This window comes from Crinia signifera, chromosome 4 (genome assembly GCF_055691185.1).
Source record: "Crinia signifera chromosome 4, ASM5569118v1, whole genome shotgun sequence".
Taxonomy (NCBI): Eukaryota; Metazoa; Chordata; class Amphibia; order Anura; family Myobatrachidae; genus Crinia; species Crinia signifera.
This window is the reverse complement of record NC_139220.1, coordinates 133,331,609-133,344,037: the sequence shown is the minus strand read 5'-3', so window position 1 is coordinate 133,344,037 and position 12,429 is coordinate 133,331,609. Positions and strand designations below refer to the sequence as shown.

The following is a 12,429-nucleotide window of genomic DNA, read 5'->3' as shown; positions in this document are numbered from 1 at the left end:
AAGAAAACACAGCCTGTAAAGTGACAGACAGATTGTCTGGTACTTTATCTCTCTCTACTTAGTACATCTCCCCCCATGTATGAATCCACCAATATGCCTTGGAGACATTGCTAGTCAAAATCAGAAGCTCTGGATTTACACTACTGCAAGACATGGAAGCATCATCATCCCAAGCAATAGCTGCTTTCCCAAAGTGTGTTTATAGGTCCATACACACTGGGCGACTATGCCAAGAGTTTATGGACATTGGACAGCGATGACCGCTGTCATCGCTGAGGGGAAAGCCGCTTAGTGCATACACACTGAACGGCTTTCCCCCTGACCGGCGCTGACAGAGGGGGGGAGGACATCTTTGCATAGGGCAGAACTATGTAAAGCCGTCCTCAAAGCCGCTCATCTGCTGGTAATACCAGCAGATGAGCGGCTTTCCCGGTGATGATGCGGGAGCGTGCAGCAGCGCTCATCGCCGGGCCACACACACTGGGCGGCTTTCAGCTCAAACCTGCTGTTTGAGCGACTTTCAGCTCAAAGTCGCCCAGTGTGTATGGGCATTATCACTTTGGGAAAACAGCTATTGCTTGGGAGCATTTTAGCCAATTTATGTTATGTACTTTATAACCTTCATACATATCAACCCTTTAAGTGCCCACATCTCTGTGAGAGCTGCGCAAAATAGCAGCTCAAAATGCCAGCGTTGCTCACATTTACTATATAAAATCAAATAAAAATCTTGAATATAAAAAGATTATATTTCCTATATAAGGTAGACATTACAGGTCATTATGATGAATAAAAAATGTTTGCTTGCCAATTTAACCACCTACAAGGTATTTTGACAAATTCACTTGGCACTCAAGGGGTTAATTTCCAAAATTAGAATTTCTCTTCGGCAGAATGTGAATAGCAACATTCTATTACGCAGTAAGTAGAAAGCAAAGTCATCCTAAATGTATAAAGCAGCCTTAAACCCCCTACGATGGAGGCTCCGTGCTGAGCGAGGTGCTTAAGCAATGATCGCTCAGCACACATCGCTGAAAGATGCGATGCACCAGCAATGTGTGCTGAGTGATCTGTGCTGACCAGTGTTCTCTGGTGAGAACACTGGCGATCTGACTAGATAGATACTGCATGCAGGACCGTGCATTGCCTTTGCTCTGGGTACACTGTACATACAGAGCAATCCATGTTTAGTTTCTAAGCCATCTAGTCAGAGGGCTTAGAAAATGGGCTCAAACCTCCCCATGTGTATGCCCCATAATACTCAGGATAATATGGCTGCTGTTGAATATGAAGTGTGGTATTTAGGTACAGGACAAACACAGGGTTTTTACTGTTAGGATTGCATTTTTAGGAAAGTACACTAATAACTAACCAGGATACAGTCCATGTCTCCTTATATACATTTGTGTGCTTTGTTTTTAACCAGGATTCATGACAGCAGATGAGAGAAAAATATTTGATAAACTTAATTCCCCTCACCTTAAATACTGGGTGCCGGTCATTTGGTTTGGAAATTTAGCTTCAAGGGCCAGAACTGAAGGGAGAATTCGTGACAGCGTTGACCTTCAAATAATGATGAACGTGAGTAGAAAAGAGTGCAGGAAAAAAAGCTGCCTACTCACCCCCATCTTATGGAATCTTTGCTGCATTAGCGACCATGAATTTAATGTCTTGTTTTTGCAACCATAGTATGTAATGCTGTTCTATGGGGTATGGATCATAAGGTCAACAGTGTCTAGGTAGGCCCAAAAGGTCGACATGCACAAAGTTGACATGGGGAATAGGTCAACATGGAAATGGGTGACACAAGTTTCAACATTTTTTTGGTGTCAATTTGTATATTTGATCACATGGACACCCAATTAGCTCACTTACATGTCCATGCTTCCAGACAAAACTTTACAGTTTAAAATCCCAGGCTAGAAAGTTCAAAACTAGAAAAAATAGTGAAAAACTATTAAATGTTAACCTTTACTTGTGTTACCCATTAGCATGTCAAACTTTTGCTTGGGGAAACAGTGTTTTTTCCCCAAAACTTTTACTTGTGTCGACCTATTGTAAATTTTGATCGAATGCATGTTGACCAATAGTGGTCAACCTATTGACTATCAACATCAGAGCTGGCCCTTGGCATAGGCATACTAGGCAATTTCCAAGGGCAGTAGCCTGTGCCTAAGGGAGGCAGCTTTGCTGGGTGACAGCGTTCTGAAGACCAGGGCGTTTATACTTTACTTGGTGCGGGCATACACACCACGGCTGCCCTGTGGTGCACGCTGCGAGAACTGGAGGAGGGACAGGCAGCACGCCAGTAAGTGTTATGGTGCCACTCACTGCCTCCTGCTCCAGCATCCAGGGACCATCATCACATCCCAGAGCAGCCAGTTTGAGTCTCATGACAGTCTCTAACAATATATCTGACTAAGCCCTGTGTTTGGTCTTATAAATACCTACACTATATTTTATATATTTATATATATATATATATATATATATATTTATTAAATATATATATTTATTAAATAATGCAGGAAGGTGCGGCACTCGCACGGCGAAAATAGCAGTCAAATAATTACTCGGTAAACAAGTTTGCTGGTCAACGTTTCAAATGTATTCCATTTGTCATCAGCATCCTGATGACAAATGGAATACATTTGAAACGTTGACCAGCAAACTTGTTTACCGAGTAATTATTTGACTGCTATTTTCGCCGTGCGAGTGCCGCACCTTCCTGCATTATACTACTACATTGTGAAGGCACCGTGCGCAAGTTATTTGAAGTTTCTGGGAGTGCCAAGCCCTTGCACAATATATTTATTAAATATAAATATATATGTATAATATATATATATATATAAAGATAGGGTATATCTGCCTGCTGAGTTTTCTTTTCGGGTGCCGCACCGACGCCGATGTATGTTACTCCATTGTGAAGGCACCTACTGTATACTATAATATATACCGTATATACTCGAGTATAAGTCAACCCGAATATAAGCCGAGGCACCTAATTTTACAGCAAAAAAACTGGGAAAACTTATTGATTTAAGTGGGACCCTCACTCGAATATAAGCCGAGGGGGGCTTTTTCAGCATAAAAAATGTTCTGAAAAAGTAGTCTTATACTCGAGTATATATTGTATATATATATATATATATATATATATATATATATATATATATATATATATGTATAGGAGCAAGGTGGCACACAGTTTAAATGTACTAATGATGCTGTGGTGCATATATATATATGAATAAAGTATCAGTTTGTGAGGAGTGCCGGAATTTAAAGCTTTATCTTATATTGGGAGATGCCACTTGATTAAAATAGTGGTATTCCCACGGTAACTATATTATATACAGATGTTACCCTTTATGATAAAGGAAGCTGATATACGAACGCTAAACATCGCTATTAGTGCCTTCGTATGGGCCGGAAAAAAAGCTTGAAATTCTCTGTACAAATTAAGCCAAAAGGCTAATTTGGGAGGAATAAATTAGCCATGCATACGGAGTTACACTTTGGCGGCTAATTACCGTTATACAATAGATTGGATAAGTAATATGGATAATTACGCAAACGTATCATTGGAACAAGCATTCTGTCCAGGGATACCATTAAATAGTCTATTGCATATAAGACCATCCAAGTTTCCAATTAATATTTTAGATAATCCCCTATTGTCCTCCACTTGTGCTGCATGGAGAGCTGCTCGTGCCAGATTAGGGCTTTCCCCATCCAACTCACTATTCCTATCAGTCCATTATAATATAAAAATTGCCCATAATTGGGAAAAGGGGGGCATTAGATCAATAGTGGATGTTCTGGACATAAAAAAAACATTGATGTTGATATTCCCAGGTTCAGTTATTACCAATTAAGAAGCTATGTAACGAGTATAAAGACAAAATTAAAAAACAAAGAAACAACAAGGGGTTTAGAGGTAATGACATAGAATGCTAAAAATAGGAGACGCACCCCCTCTCTCTTATATACACAGATCAAAAGACAATTACAAGTAGAAAATGTACAGACAGGGTTGGCAAAATGGAACAAGGACTTTCCAGAATTACCCCTACAATCAATATTGTCTGCATTTGTCCGTCGTATAAATAAGAACTTAGTGGCAGTGTCATATATGGAAATGCAATATAAATTGTTACATAGGGCATATTACACACCTAGAACAAGGTTTCAGATTGGAACATCTGAAGATGCAAATTGTTTCAAGTGTACAAACCCGGGAGCAGACCTATATCATTGTATGTGGAGCTGCCTGGAAGTACAAATATATTGGAAAACATCTATAACATCAGTGTAAAGCTAACACCGGAATGGGCCCTATGGGACATAAACACAATCTCTGTACAGAATAGGCTCTTGCAGGGACAATGCTTATTAGCAGCCAAAATTGCTGCAACAACACGCAAAACTATCTTATCACAATGGACAGTCACTAAACAAGGCCCAAAACTAGGGTTTCCGGCGCCCGGGCCAAGGCGGTCATTTGTTGCCCTATTGATACCCAGAATATTGTTCTTATTGCAGATGGACTGGATAGAGATGTCCAAAGATAAAGATAAAAAAGTTAAATCCTTTTTTAACATACGGCAATAGTCGACACATGAAAAAGCATTTTTGCTTCTGACAACTTCTTTAATATTTTACGATACTTTACGATCCACGTGGAATACAATTGAGAATGGTAAAGTGTGCCGAGCGAAGTGGGATACAGTGCCTGTTCTGACTCAATAACCAGGCTGTAAATGTAAGGCCTTTAAGACAGTTCATCTGTGTATGTCCATAGTGAACCAGTACTTACATCAGGAGACTTGTCAGGCAGTGTCAACTCAACTGAAGAGGCATGTGTGAAGAATCCAGATGAGGGTTTATTTCAAGCTGATATTCTTGTAATAATGCACAAAAACAGTAGGTGAAAAGATAATAATTTGCCAGAGCTCAACAGGAATCAACTGAAGGTTAAGATGGCAGACATACAATGAGATAGAGATGGGAAGAAGGCAGGGCTAATGACATCAGAGCCCTACAGGAACAAGGAAGGACAATTTTCACAAGAATGCAAAGCTTTGCAATAATAACATGACAGTTACTGAACAGCATATAAAGACACATACTTCGTGGGACATGACACTCCCCGTCTGAAATCTTTAGATTTCACGATAATTCAAACATAATAAAGTCATTTGGTGAAGTGCAGAATTGATCTTGAGACCTGTAAACAAAGAGAACCTGCAACAATAACAGATAATTATAAGAAAACATTTAGTCTAAATCTTGTGACTGAAGTCCCAAGTGTCAAACCCATCTTCGGATTGGGGAAGTCGCAACTTGCAAACACTTCCACCAACCCACACTGTAATCCAAATAATTAGGTGTCGATGGTATGATAGCTGGAAGTTTGTAGTAAATTTCTCCCTATGATTAGCTGAATCTAGTAGCCAAGTTCGTCTTTATGTGACATCTTCCTTTGGGAGAAGAAGCACTAATTCCCTAATTGGACGGAAGAAAACTCGGACAGAACCTCCTTTGGTCACTTTGACTTCCACTTTACGAGTCTTTCCATCGTCGCTTGGGATAACCTTGGTGATAAGTCCCATTGGCCAGTCATTGCGATGGGCCTCTTTGTCCTTTAAGAGAACGAGGTCACCGATCTGGAGGTTGGGTTTTGACATCTGCCATTTATGACGACTTTGAAGCATGTGTAGATACTCTGTCTTCCAGGGATACCAAAACACATTGGACAAGTGTTGAACCTGTTTCCACTGGCGCCTGTAGATGTCATTGTGGTCTAAGATTTCAGAAGGAATTAAAGCAGCTCCAGTCTTATTGGATTTTGCTATACGACCGTCCACTCTTAGCAATTTGTGACAATCCATTCCTGGGTTCAGTTCAAAGAGTGCACTGTTCTCGGATAGGGTGGCTCCCTTTGTTATCTTATCAATTTCTTGGCAGTATACTTCTTGTTGTACACACTGAATGAGAAACTCCTCTGCATGTTCAAGGTCTGCAACTGTTTGTTGTAGATTGTTTGGTAGTTTCACTCTTGGCAGGCGGAAGGGTAAAGGTGTTACCCAGCTGTTGGAATCATCTTGAGTGAAATCTTTGTCCATTATCTTGAGAAATTCTTTGTCTTCTCTTGCATATGCTAACTTGTTATCCTCACTTGTTGAATTGAAAACTGTAAGTCCAAGACTGTCACCCCGAGACAGGACTATGTTCGTATTATTGTGATGGTCATGCTGTAATTTACTGCTACCCAGCTTCTCTTTCGCCCAGTAATGATGTGGGCATGGCTGAAAGTGAGTGCTGCGACCATTTGGCAAGAGGTTTGTCTTAAATGAGGAAATCTTGGTAGGCGGCTTCATTTTGTCCATACAGACATTGCCTATGATAACCCAACCTAGATCAAGGCGTTGGGCAAACGGAGCATTATTTGGTCCATTTATATGTTGACGCACCTTATGTACTTGGAGAATGTCTCTACCGAGTAGAAGTAAGATCTTTGCATTCTCGTCGAGGTTTGGTATTTCATTGGATATAGGCCTTAGGTGAATGTGATGAAGAGCGACCTCTGGTGTGGGAATCTCTTCTCTGTTGGATGGTATCTGGTTACACTCGACAAGTGTGGGTAAGGGTATCTCAAGATTGTCCTTGAGAGATGCTACAACCAGTCCACTGGCTCTCCTTCCAGATTCCTCCGTAATTCCACTACAGGTACCCAAAGTGTAAGGATAAATATCTCCTTCTAATTTTAACAGATCAAAGAGTTCTGGACTTGCAAGTGACTGATTGCTCTGGTCGTCCAAGATGGTGTAAACCTTTAGAGTCTTCTCTGGCTGTCCCTTGGGGTATACATTGACTAGACATATCTTTGCACAAGACTTGTCACAAAGACCTTCCCCACAAACTTTAGTGCATGAAGAAGATATAGAAGCGGGACCTGCCGTTTGATCTGTAATCTCCCCGCCATGCCTTGGCATAGGAGGGAGATGTGCAGGATTCAGTTGAGATGGGTGAAGTGCCTGCACGTGGTCCTCACAGTCACATTCTGTGCATTTAATAGCAGTTTTACAGTCCTTAGCAAAATGTTCAGTGGAAGCACAACATCTGAAGCATACCCCAAACTTCTTTAGAAGTTCCATGCGTTCCTGGAGTGGCTTCTTTCTGAAACCAATGCATTTCTTAAGGGGGTGTGGCTTCTTATGTATGGGACACAGACGATTAGGGTTTTCAATCACTTCGCCTTGGTTGCTCTCGTCAGGAGTTGATGTTGGTGTGGAAAGGATTTCTGTCTTTTTCACTGACACTGGCACCCTATGGTTCTTGTAGTTAGAACGTGGGCTATCATACTTGGGGGAAAGCAAACCAGGATGATTTGGCTCACTATAGAAGAAGCTTGGGTCATTCTTGGATTCTGCAATGTTCTTGACAAACTCGCAGAAGTAGGAAAATGGGGGAAAGGAGACTTGATTTTCCCTTTTGTATCTTGACCCAAGTGTAGTCCACCTTTCTTGAATACCGTATGGCAGCTTGGAAACTATTGGGTTTACCCCATGAGCTGTGTCCAAGTAACTGAGGCCAGGTAAGTGAGTATCAGCCTTGGCCAGCAGGAGTTCAAAGAGTAGGTCACTGAGCTCTTGAAATTTCTCATTGTCCTTGCCGGATATTTTTGGGAAATTCTGCAGCCGTTTGAACAAAGCATTCTCTATGGCTTCAGGACTTCCAAAGCTCCTTTCTAGCCTTTCCCAGGCAGCAATGAGGCCTGCCGCAGGATTAGCGATGTGGACGGATCTGAGTCGCTTGACACGCTCTGTGGACTGTGGGCCAAGCCATGTGACCAGTAGATCTAGTTCTTCAGCAGCAGTAATGCCAAGGTCACTAATTGCGGTCCTGAAGGCACATTTCCAACCTCTGTAGTTCTCAGGCTGATCATCAAACTTAGTGAGGCCAGTCTTAATAAGTTCACGGCGAACCATGTATCTTGCGAAGTCTGACATGTCTGTTTTCTCTGACTTTGGGCAAGAAAATGCTGGCTGCTGAGTTTGGTTGTTCGTATTGTTTATAGTGTTCTGGGTAAGAGACATAGGGAGATATGGGGGTGCATAGGCATTTAGCCTAGGAGCTGGTTTAAAGTCCATAGGTCTTGCTGCATATGAAACTGTGTGGTTACCAGGGATCTGGTGACTTACTGGCATATTGGTTTGCGACCATACATTTGTATATGGAGCTTCTTGCGGCATTGGACCTTGGTGCACTGTGGTGTGTGTATTGTACTGACCTTGGACATGGTTTGTTGAAAAATGATCAGAGTCCCTTTGTTGTGCCCTGTTAGGAATGTTTTCAGCAATCAGGGGTTCACTGTTCTGGCTTAAGACGTAGTCTCTAGTGCGCTTAACAGGATCCTCTGCATCCACTTCACTTAAATTGATGCTGTCTCTTTCACTTATACTGGCAGCTTGTTCTAAAATCTTTAAACGTGCCATTGCTGTGGCATGTTCACATTGTTTCTCCAGAGCTTCTATTTCCGCCTTTTCCCGCGCTGCTCTGGCTTCCATTTCAGCTTGCATTTCAGCCCTTTTTTTTGCAAAGTCGGCTTGTATTTTAGCAGTTTCAACTTCTGTACGTGCCTTTAAAAGTTGTTCACTAAGCATGGAATATTTTGAACTTCGTGACTTAGATGATCGCTTTGAATGCCTGGTGGACACAGAAATGCGTGATGATGTTTCCAATAATTGTGCGATTCTGGCTGCTGTCTTACACTTAATTTCACATACTAAACTATCTCGATCCAAATTGAGATGTTTGAAGCCTTGCAATTCCTTTAATGCGTCGTGAGTATTAAGCGTTTTCAAAACATGTACATATTCTTGACATTTCTCTGTGTAAAGTTCATATACTGAACAAAGCTGACCTAGGGCTCCCTCTAGTGGTGAGACATCACAATCATGCTGATAGATGGTGGACATGTGACTTTGTAGTTTTTGCCATAAGTTTAGGATATGGGCAGAAAGTTCATGTTTCCTACCTTCAAGATTCTCTTTAACCTTCCATGTAGGCTTAACAGGGCGTTTAGACTGTAAGTTGAGATCCATAACTTCTTCTTGTTCTGATTGTAGATAGTGTTGATCTTGAACAGGCTGCACAGCGTTCCCTTCAGCCATGATAGCAGACAGGAAGAATTTAGCTGAATAACACTGGAGTAAGTTTGTACAGTAGCTTGCTAGAAGAATCTGTGTGATGTAGCTGTCTGTGTGGCTGCAAAACACTGATGATTTCTCCTCACACTGCAGGCAAACTAGTTACTTTCTTTGTATCTGCAGAAGCTGCAGCTGGCTTGCTGGTATATCTGGCAGTTTATAAACTATCTTTTCACTGTTCTGACTCAATAACCAGGCTGTAAATGTAAGGCCTTTAAGACAGTTCATCTGTGTATGTCCATAGTGAACCAGTACTTACATCAGGAGACTTGTCAGGCAGTGTCAACTCAACTGAAGAGGCATGTGTGAAGAATCCAGATGAGGGTTTATTTCAAGCTGATATTCTTGTAATAATGCACAAAAACAGTAGGTGAAAAGATAATAATTTGCCAGAGCTCAACAGGAATCAACTGAAGGTTAAGATGGCAGACATACAATGAGATAGAGATGGGAAGAAGGCAGGGCTAATGACATCAGAGCCCTACAGGAACAAGGAAGGACAATTTTCACAAGAATGCAAAGCTTTGCAATAATAACATGACAGTTACTGAACAGCATATAAAGACACATACTTCGTGGGACATGACAGTGCCGGAAGCATGCGAGGGTACGCTGTACATTAATTAGGGTTCCATGTGACAGATGTCGAAATAGACAACCAACATTTTTTAGAAACACTCATGACCTTTTCCTGTGTCAACCTTTTTACTGTCGACCATACATTGTTGATCTACAGATGTAGCCGGCCTCTTCCTTGCAACCAGCCGCCAGCTCCTGCTAGGGGGAGCGTGCATATGAGACGCTTGTGCGCCCTGTGGCAACAGAGCTCTCCACCACCGTCTGCCGCCTCTCCCGCCGGTCCCCATTGTTGCCCTGACACCACCACCCCACCCCCCTAACTCTGCCCATCTCCCTGAATCTTAGACGGGCAGTGACCTGCTGCCCAGCCGCTGAGAGACTGGGACGCGCGTGCGTGTGAGATGTGTGCGCGTCCCAGTTTAATGGAGTCCTTGTGCGCCGGAACACCCAGGCACCGGGCAAGGACAAGGGGCGCTCCATCTGTATTGATTTTCAATCTAGACACTGTTGAGCCAGTAATCCGCATTTATCTCTACATAACTCTCAAAGAGAGAAGCAACTAAAGTACAAGGATATAAATGTGTAACAATAAGATGTCAGACTAAAGAGAGCAGTTATGATTTCATGGCCCACAAACGCATGGATACAGTACATTTGCCCAGGACACTTTGCATACTGTATGTGCTCACTGATTTCTTGTTATGTGCCTTATCTCAGGAGATGAATCGGTATCGTTCCTGGTGTGGTCTTCTGTTTGGCTATGACTGGGTCGGTATTCCACTGGTGTATACACAGGTATATTCATACATAGCCACAAATCTAAAACTGCATTAGATTAAAAATTATTTTGTGTAGTGTTACAACAAATCTGAATATATATATATATATATATATATATATATATATATTTATTTTATTTTTATTTAATTTTTTTCAGGTAGTTACACTGGCTGTATATACTTTCTTCTTTGCTTGCATAATTGGACGTCAGTTCTTAGACCCTAGCCAATCATATGCGGGACATGACTTGGACCTCTACATTCCAGTTTTCACTCTCCTGCAGTTCTTCTTCTATGCGGGCTGGTTAAAGGTGAACCTGTGCCAATAAAATTGATTCATGGTTATATCTGTGTGGCCTAACAAATTTCCTGGTTAAAGTAAAAAAAAAATGTTTCTTATGCTGCTTTCCCACTGCTGAAACGGGTCATTACCCGTTTTTTTTTAAACAGGTTTTTAAACGGCAAGAGCCATAAAGACCCTTTCCCACTGCAGCTTTTAAACGGTAAATTACCGTTTAAAAGCCGTTTTTGGCACATTCGCACTGCCGTTTAAAAACCCGTTTAACCCATAAAAAATGTGAGGGGGGGGGGATTTAAAAAAAAAAAAACAGCGTGGGGCCCCGGCTCTCTAATTAAAAATCAGGGAACCCGACAAATAGGGGTTCCCCGATTTTTAACAACCAGCCCCAGGCTCCAGGTCCGGGCTGGTTCCAAAAATACGGGGGACAAAATTAGCAGGGGTCCCCCGTATTTTAAGAACCAGCCCCAGGCACAACCAGCCAGCAGGGTAATGCCACAGCCGGGGGGAGACTTTTTATACAAGTCCCCCCGGCCAAAGCATTCATCCCTACCGACCAGTCAGCCTTGTGGTTCTTGTGGTTCTCTAAGTCCCAGCTTGCGGGGAAGGCTTGCTGGGTCTCATAGTTCCACAGTTTAAAACAATAGGTTTTTCATCTATTTTTTTACACCAAGATCAGCCCGGTGGCCACCGCACAGGGCCACCGGGGACAGCACCAGGCTTCAGCCTGGTCAGGTAAGTCCTGGAGGGGGGGTCCCCTTTATTGGGGGGGTCCCCACTCCCCCAGGACCCCTGGCCAGGCCAGGCTGACTGGTGGTAGGGTTAATGCTTTGGCCGCGGGACCTTATATAATAAGTGTCCCCCGGCTGTGGCATTACCCTGCTGGCTGGTTGTGCCTGGGGCTGGTTCTTAAAATACGGGGGGCCCCTACTCATTTTGTCCCCCGTATTTTGGGAACCAGCCCCGGCCTAGACCCATGTCAACCTTTCATGTTGACCTAATGGTGTCAACCTAATGACTGTGGACCAACTTATGGTCGACCCAATGATCCATACCCACTGTGACTATGTCAGATTGTCAGTGAAGAGGTGTGGGGTGCAGCACTGCTGGTACTGTGTCAGTGTTGGTCAGTTTCAGATATTATGTTGTAAAATAATGTTCCCTAGTTGCCATTGCAATGTGCCACCATTACTTGAAGCACTGAGTGGATTTTTGAATTCTCTCCGCCGCACCCCACACCATATCGGATGTGATACCACTGATGGCTGCACATAAGATTTATCTCAGGAAAGGAGACTGTCAGGAAGCACTTTGGGAAAGGGGACTGATATGCATGTAATTGAGCCCCACCCCAGTACAACAAATACCGTGATTTGCAGGTCTACGTGGAGGGACTTCGTTGAAAGGCAGAGCGGGGGAGTCCAGGGGCATGCGGGGGCTTACCCACCTTTTTGGTGGGCCGGGAGGGAAACCTGATTTATGGGAGCCTCCTGGCCATTCCGGGAGGGTAGGCAAGTATGGGGAAATGATAGCTGCAAAAATGATGATGTATTCA

At 42.8% G+C, this 12,429-nt stretch overlaps 1 protein-coding gene across 1 annotated transcript in view; it reads left to right on the top strand.

The window, feature by feature from the left end:
• The window catches only part of BEST3 (bestrophin 3), a 47,201-nt gene that overhangs the window by 31,268 nt on the left and 3,504 nt on the right, over nucleotides 1-12,429 (top strand). The window contains exons 4-6 of the mRNA XM_083179677.1: nucleotides 1,427-1,581; nucleotides 10,515-10,592; nucleotides 10,735-10,887. Coding sequence (XP_083035803.1) covers nucleotides 1,427-1,581; nucleotides 10,515-10,592; nucleotides 10,735-10,887 — 386 coding nt within the window. The remainder of the gene's footprint in view (nucleotides 1-1,426; nucleotides 1,582-10,514; nucleotides 10,593-10,734; nucleotides 10,888-12,429) is intronic.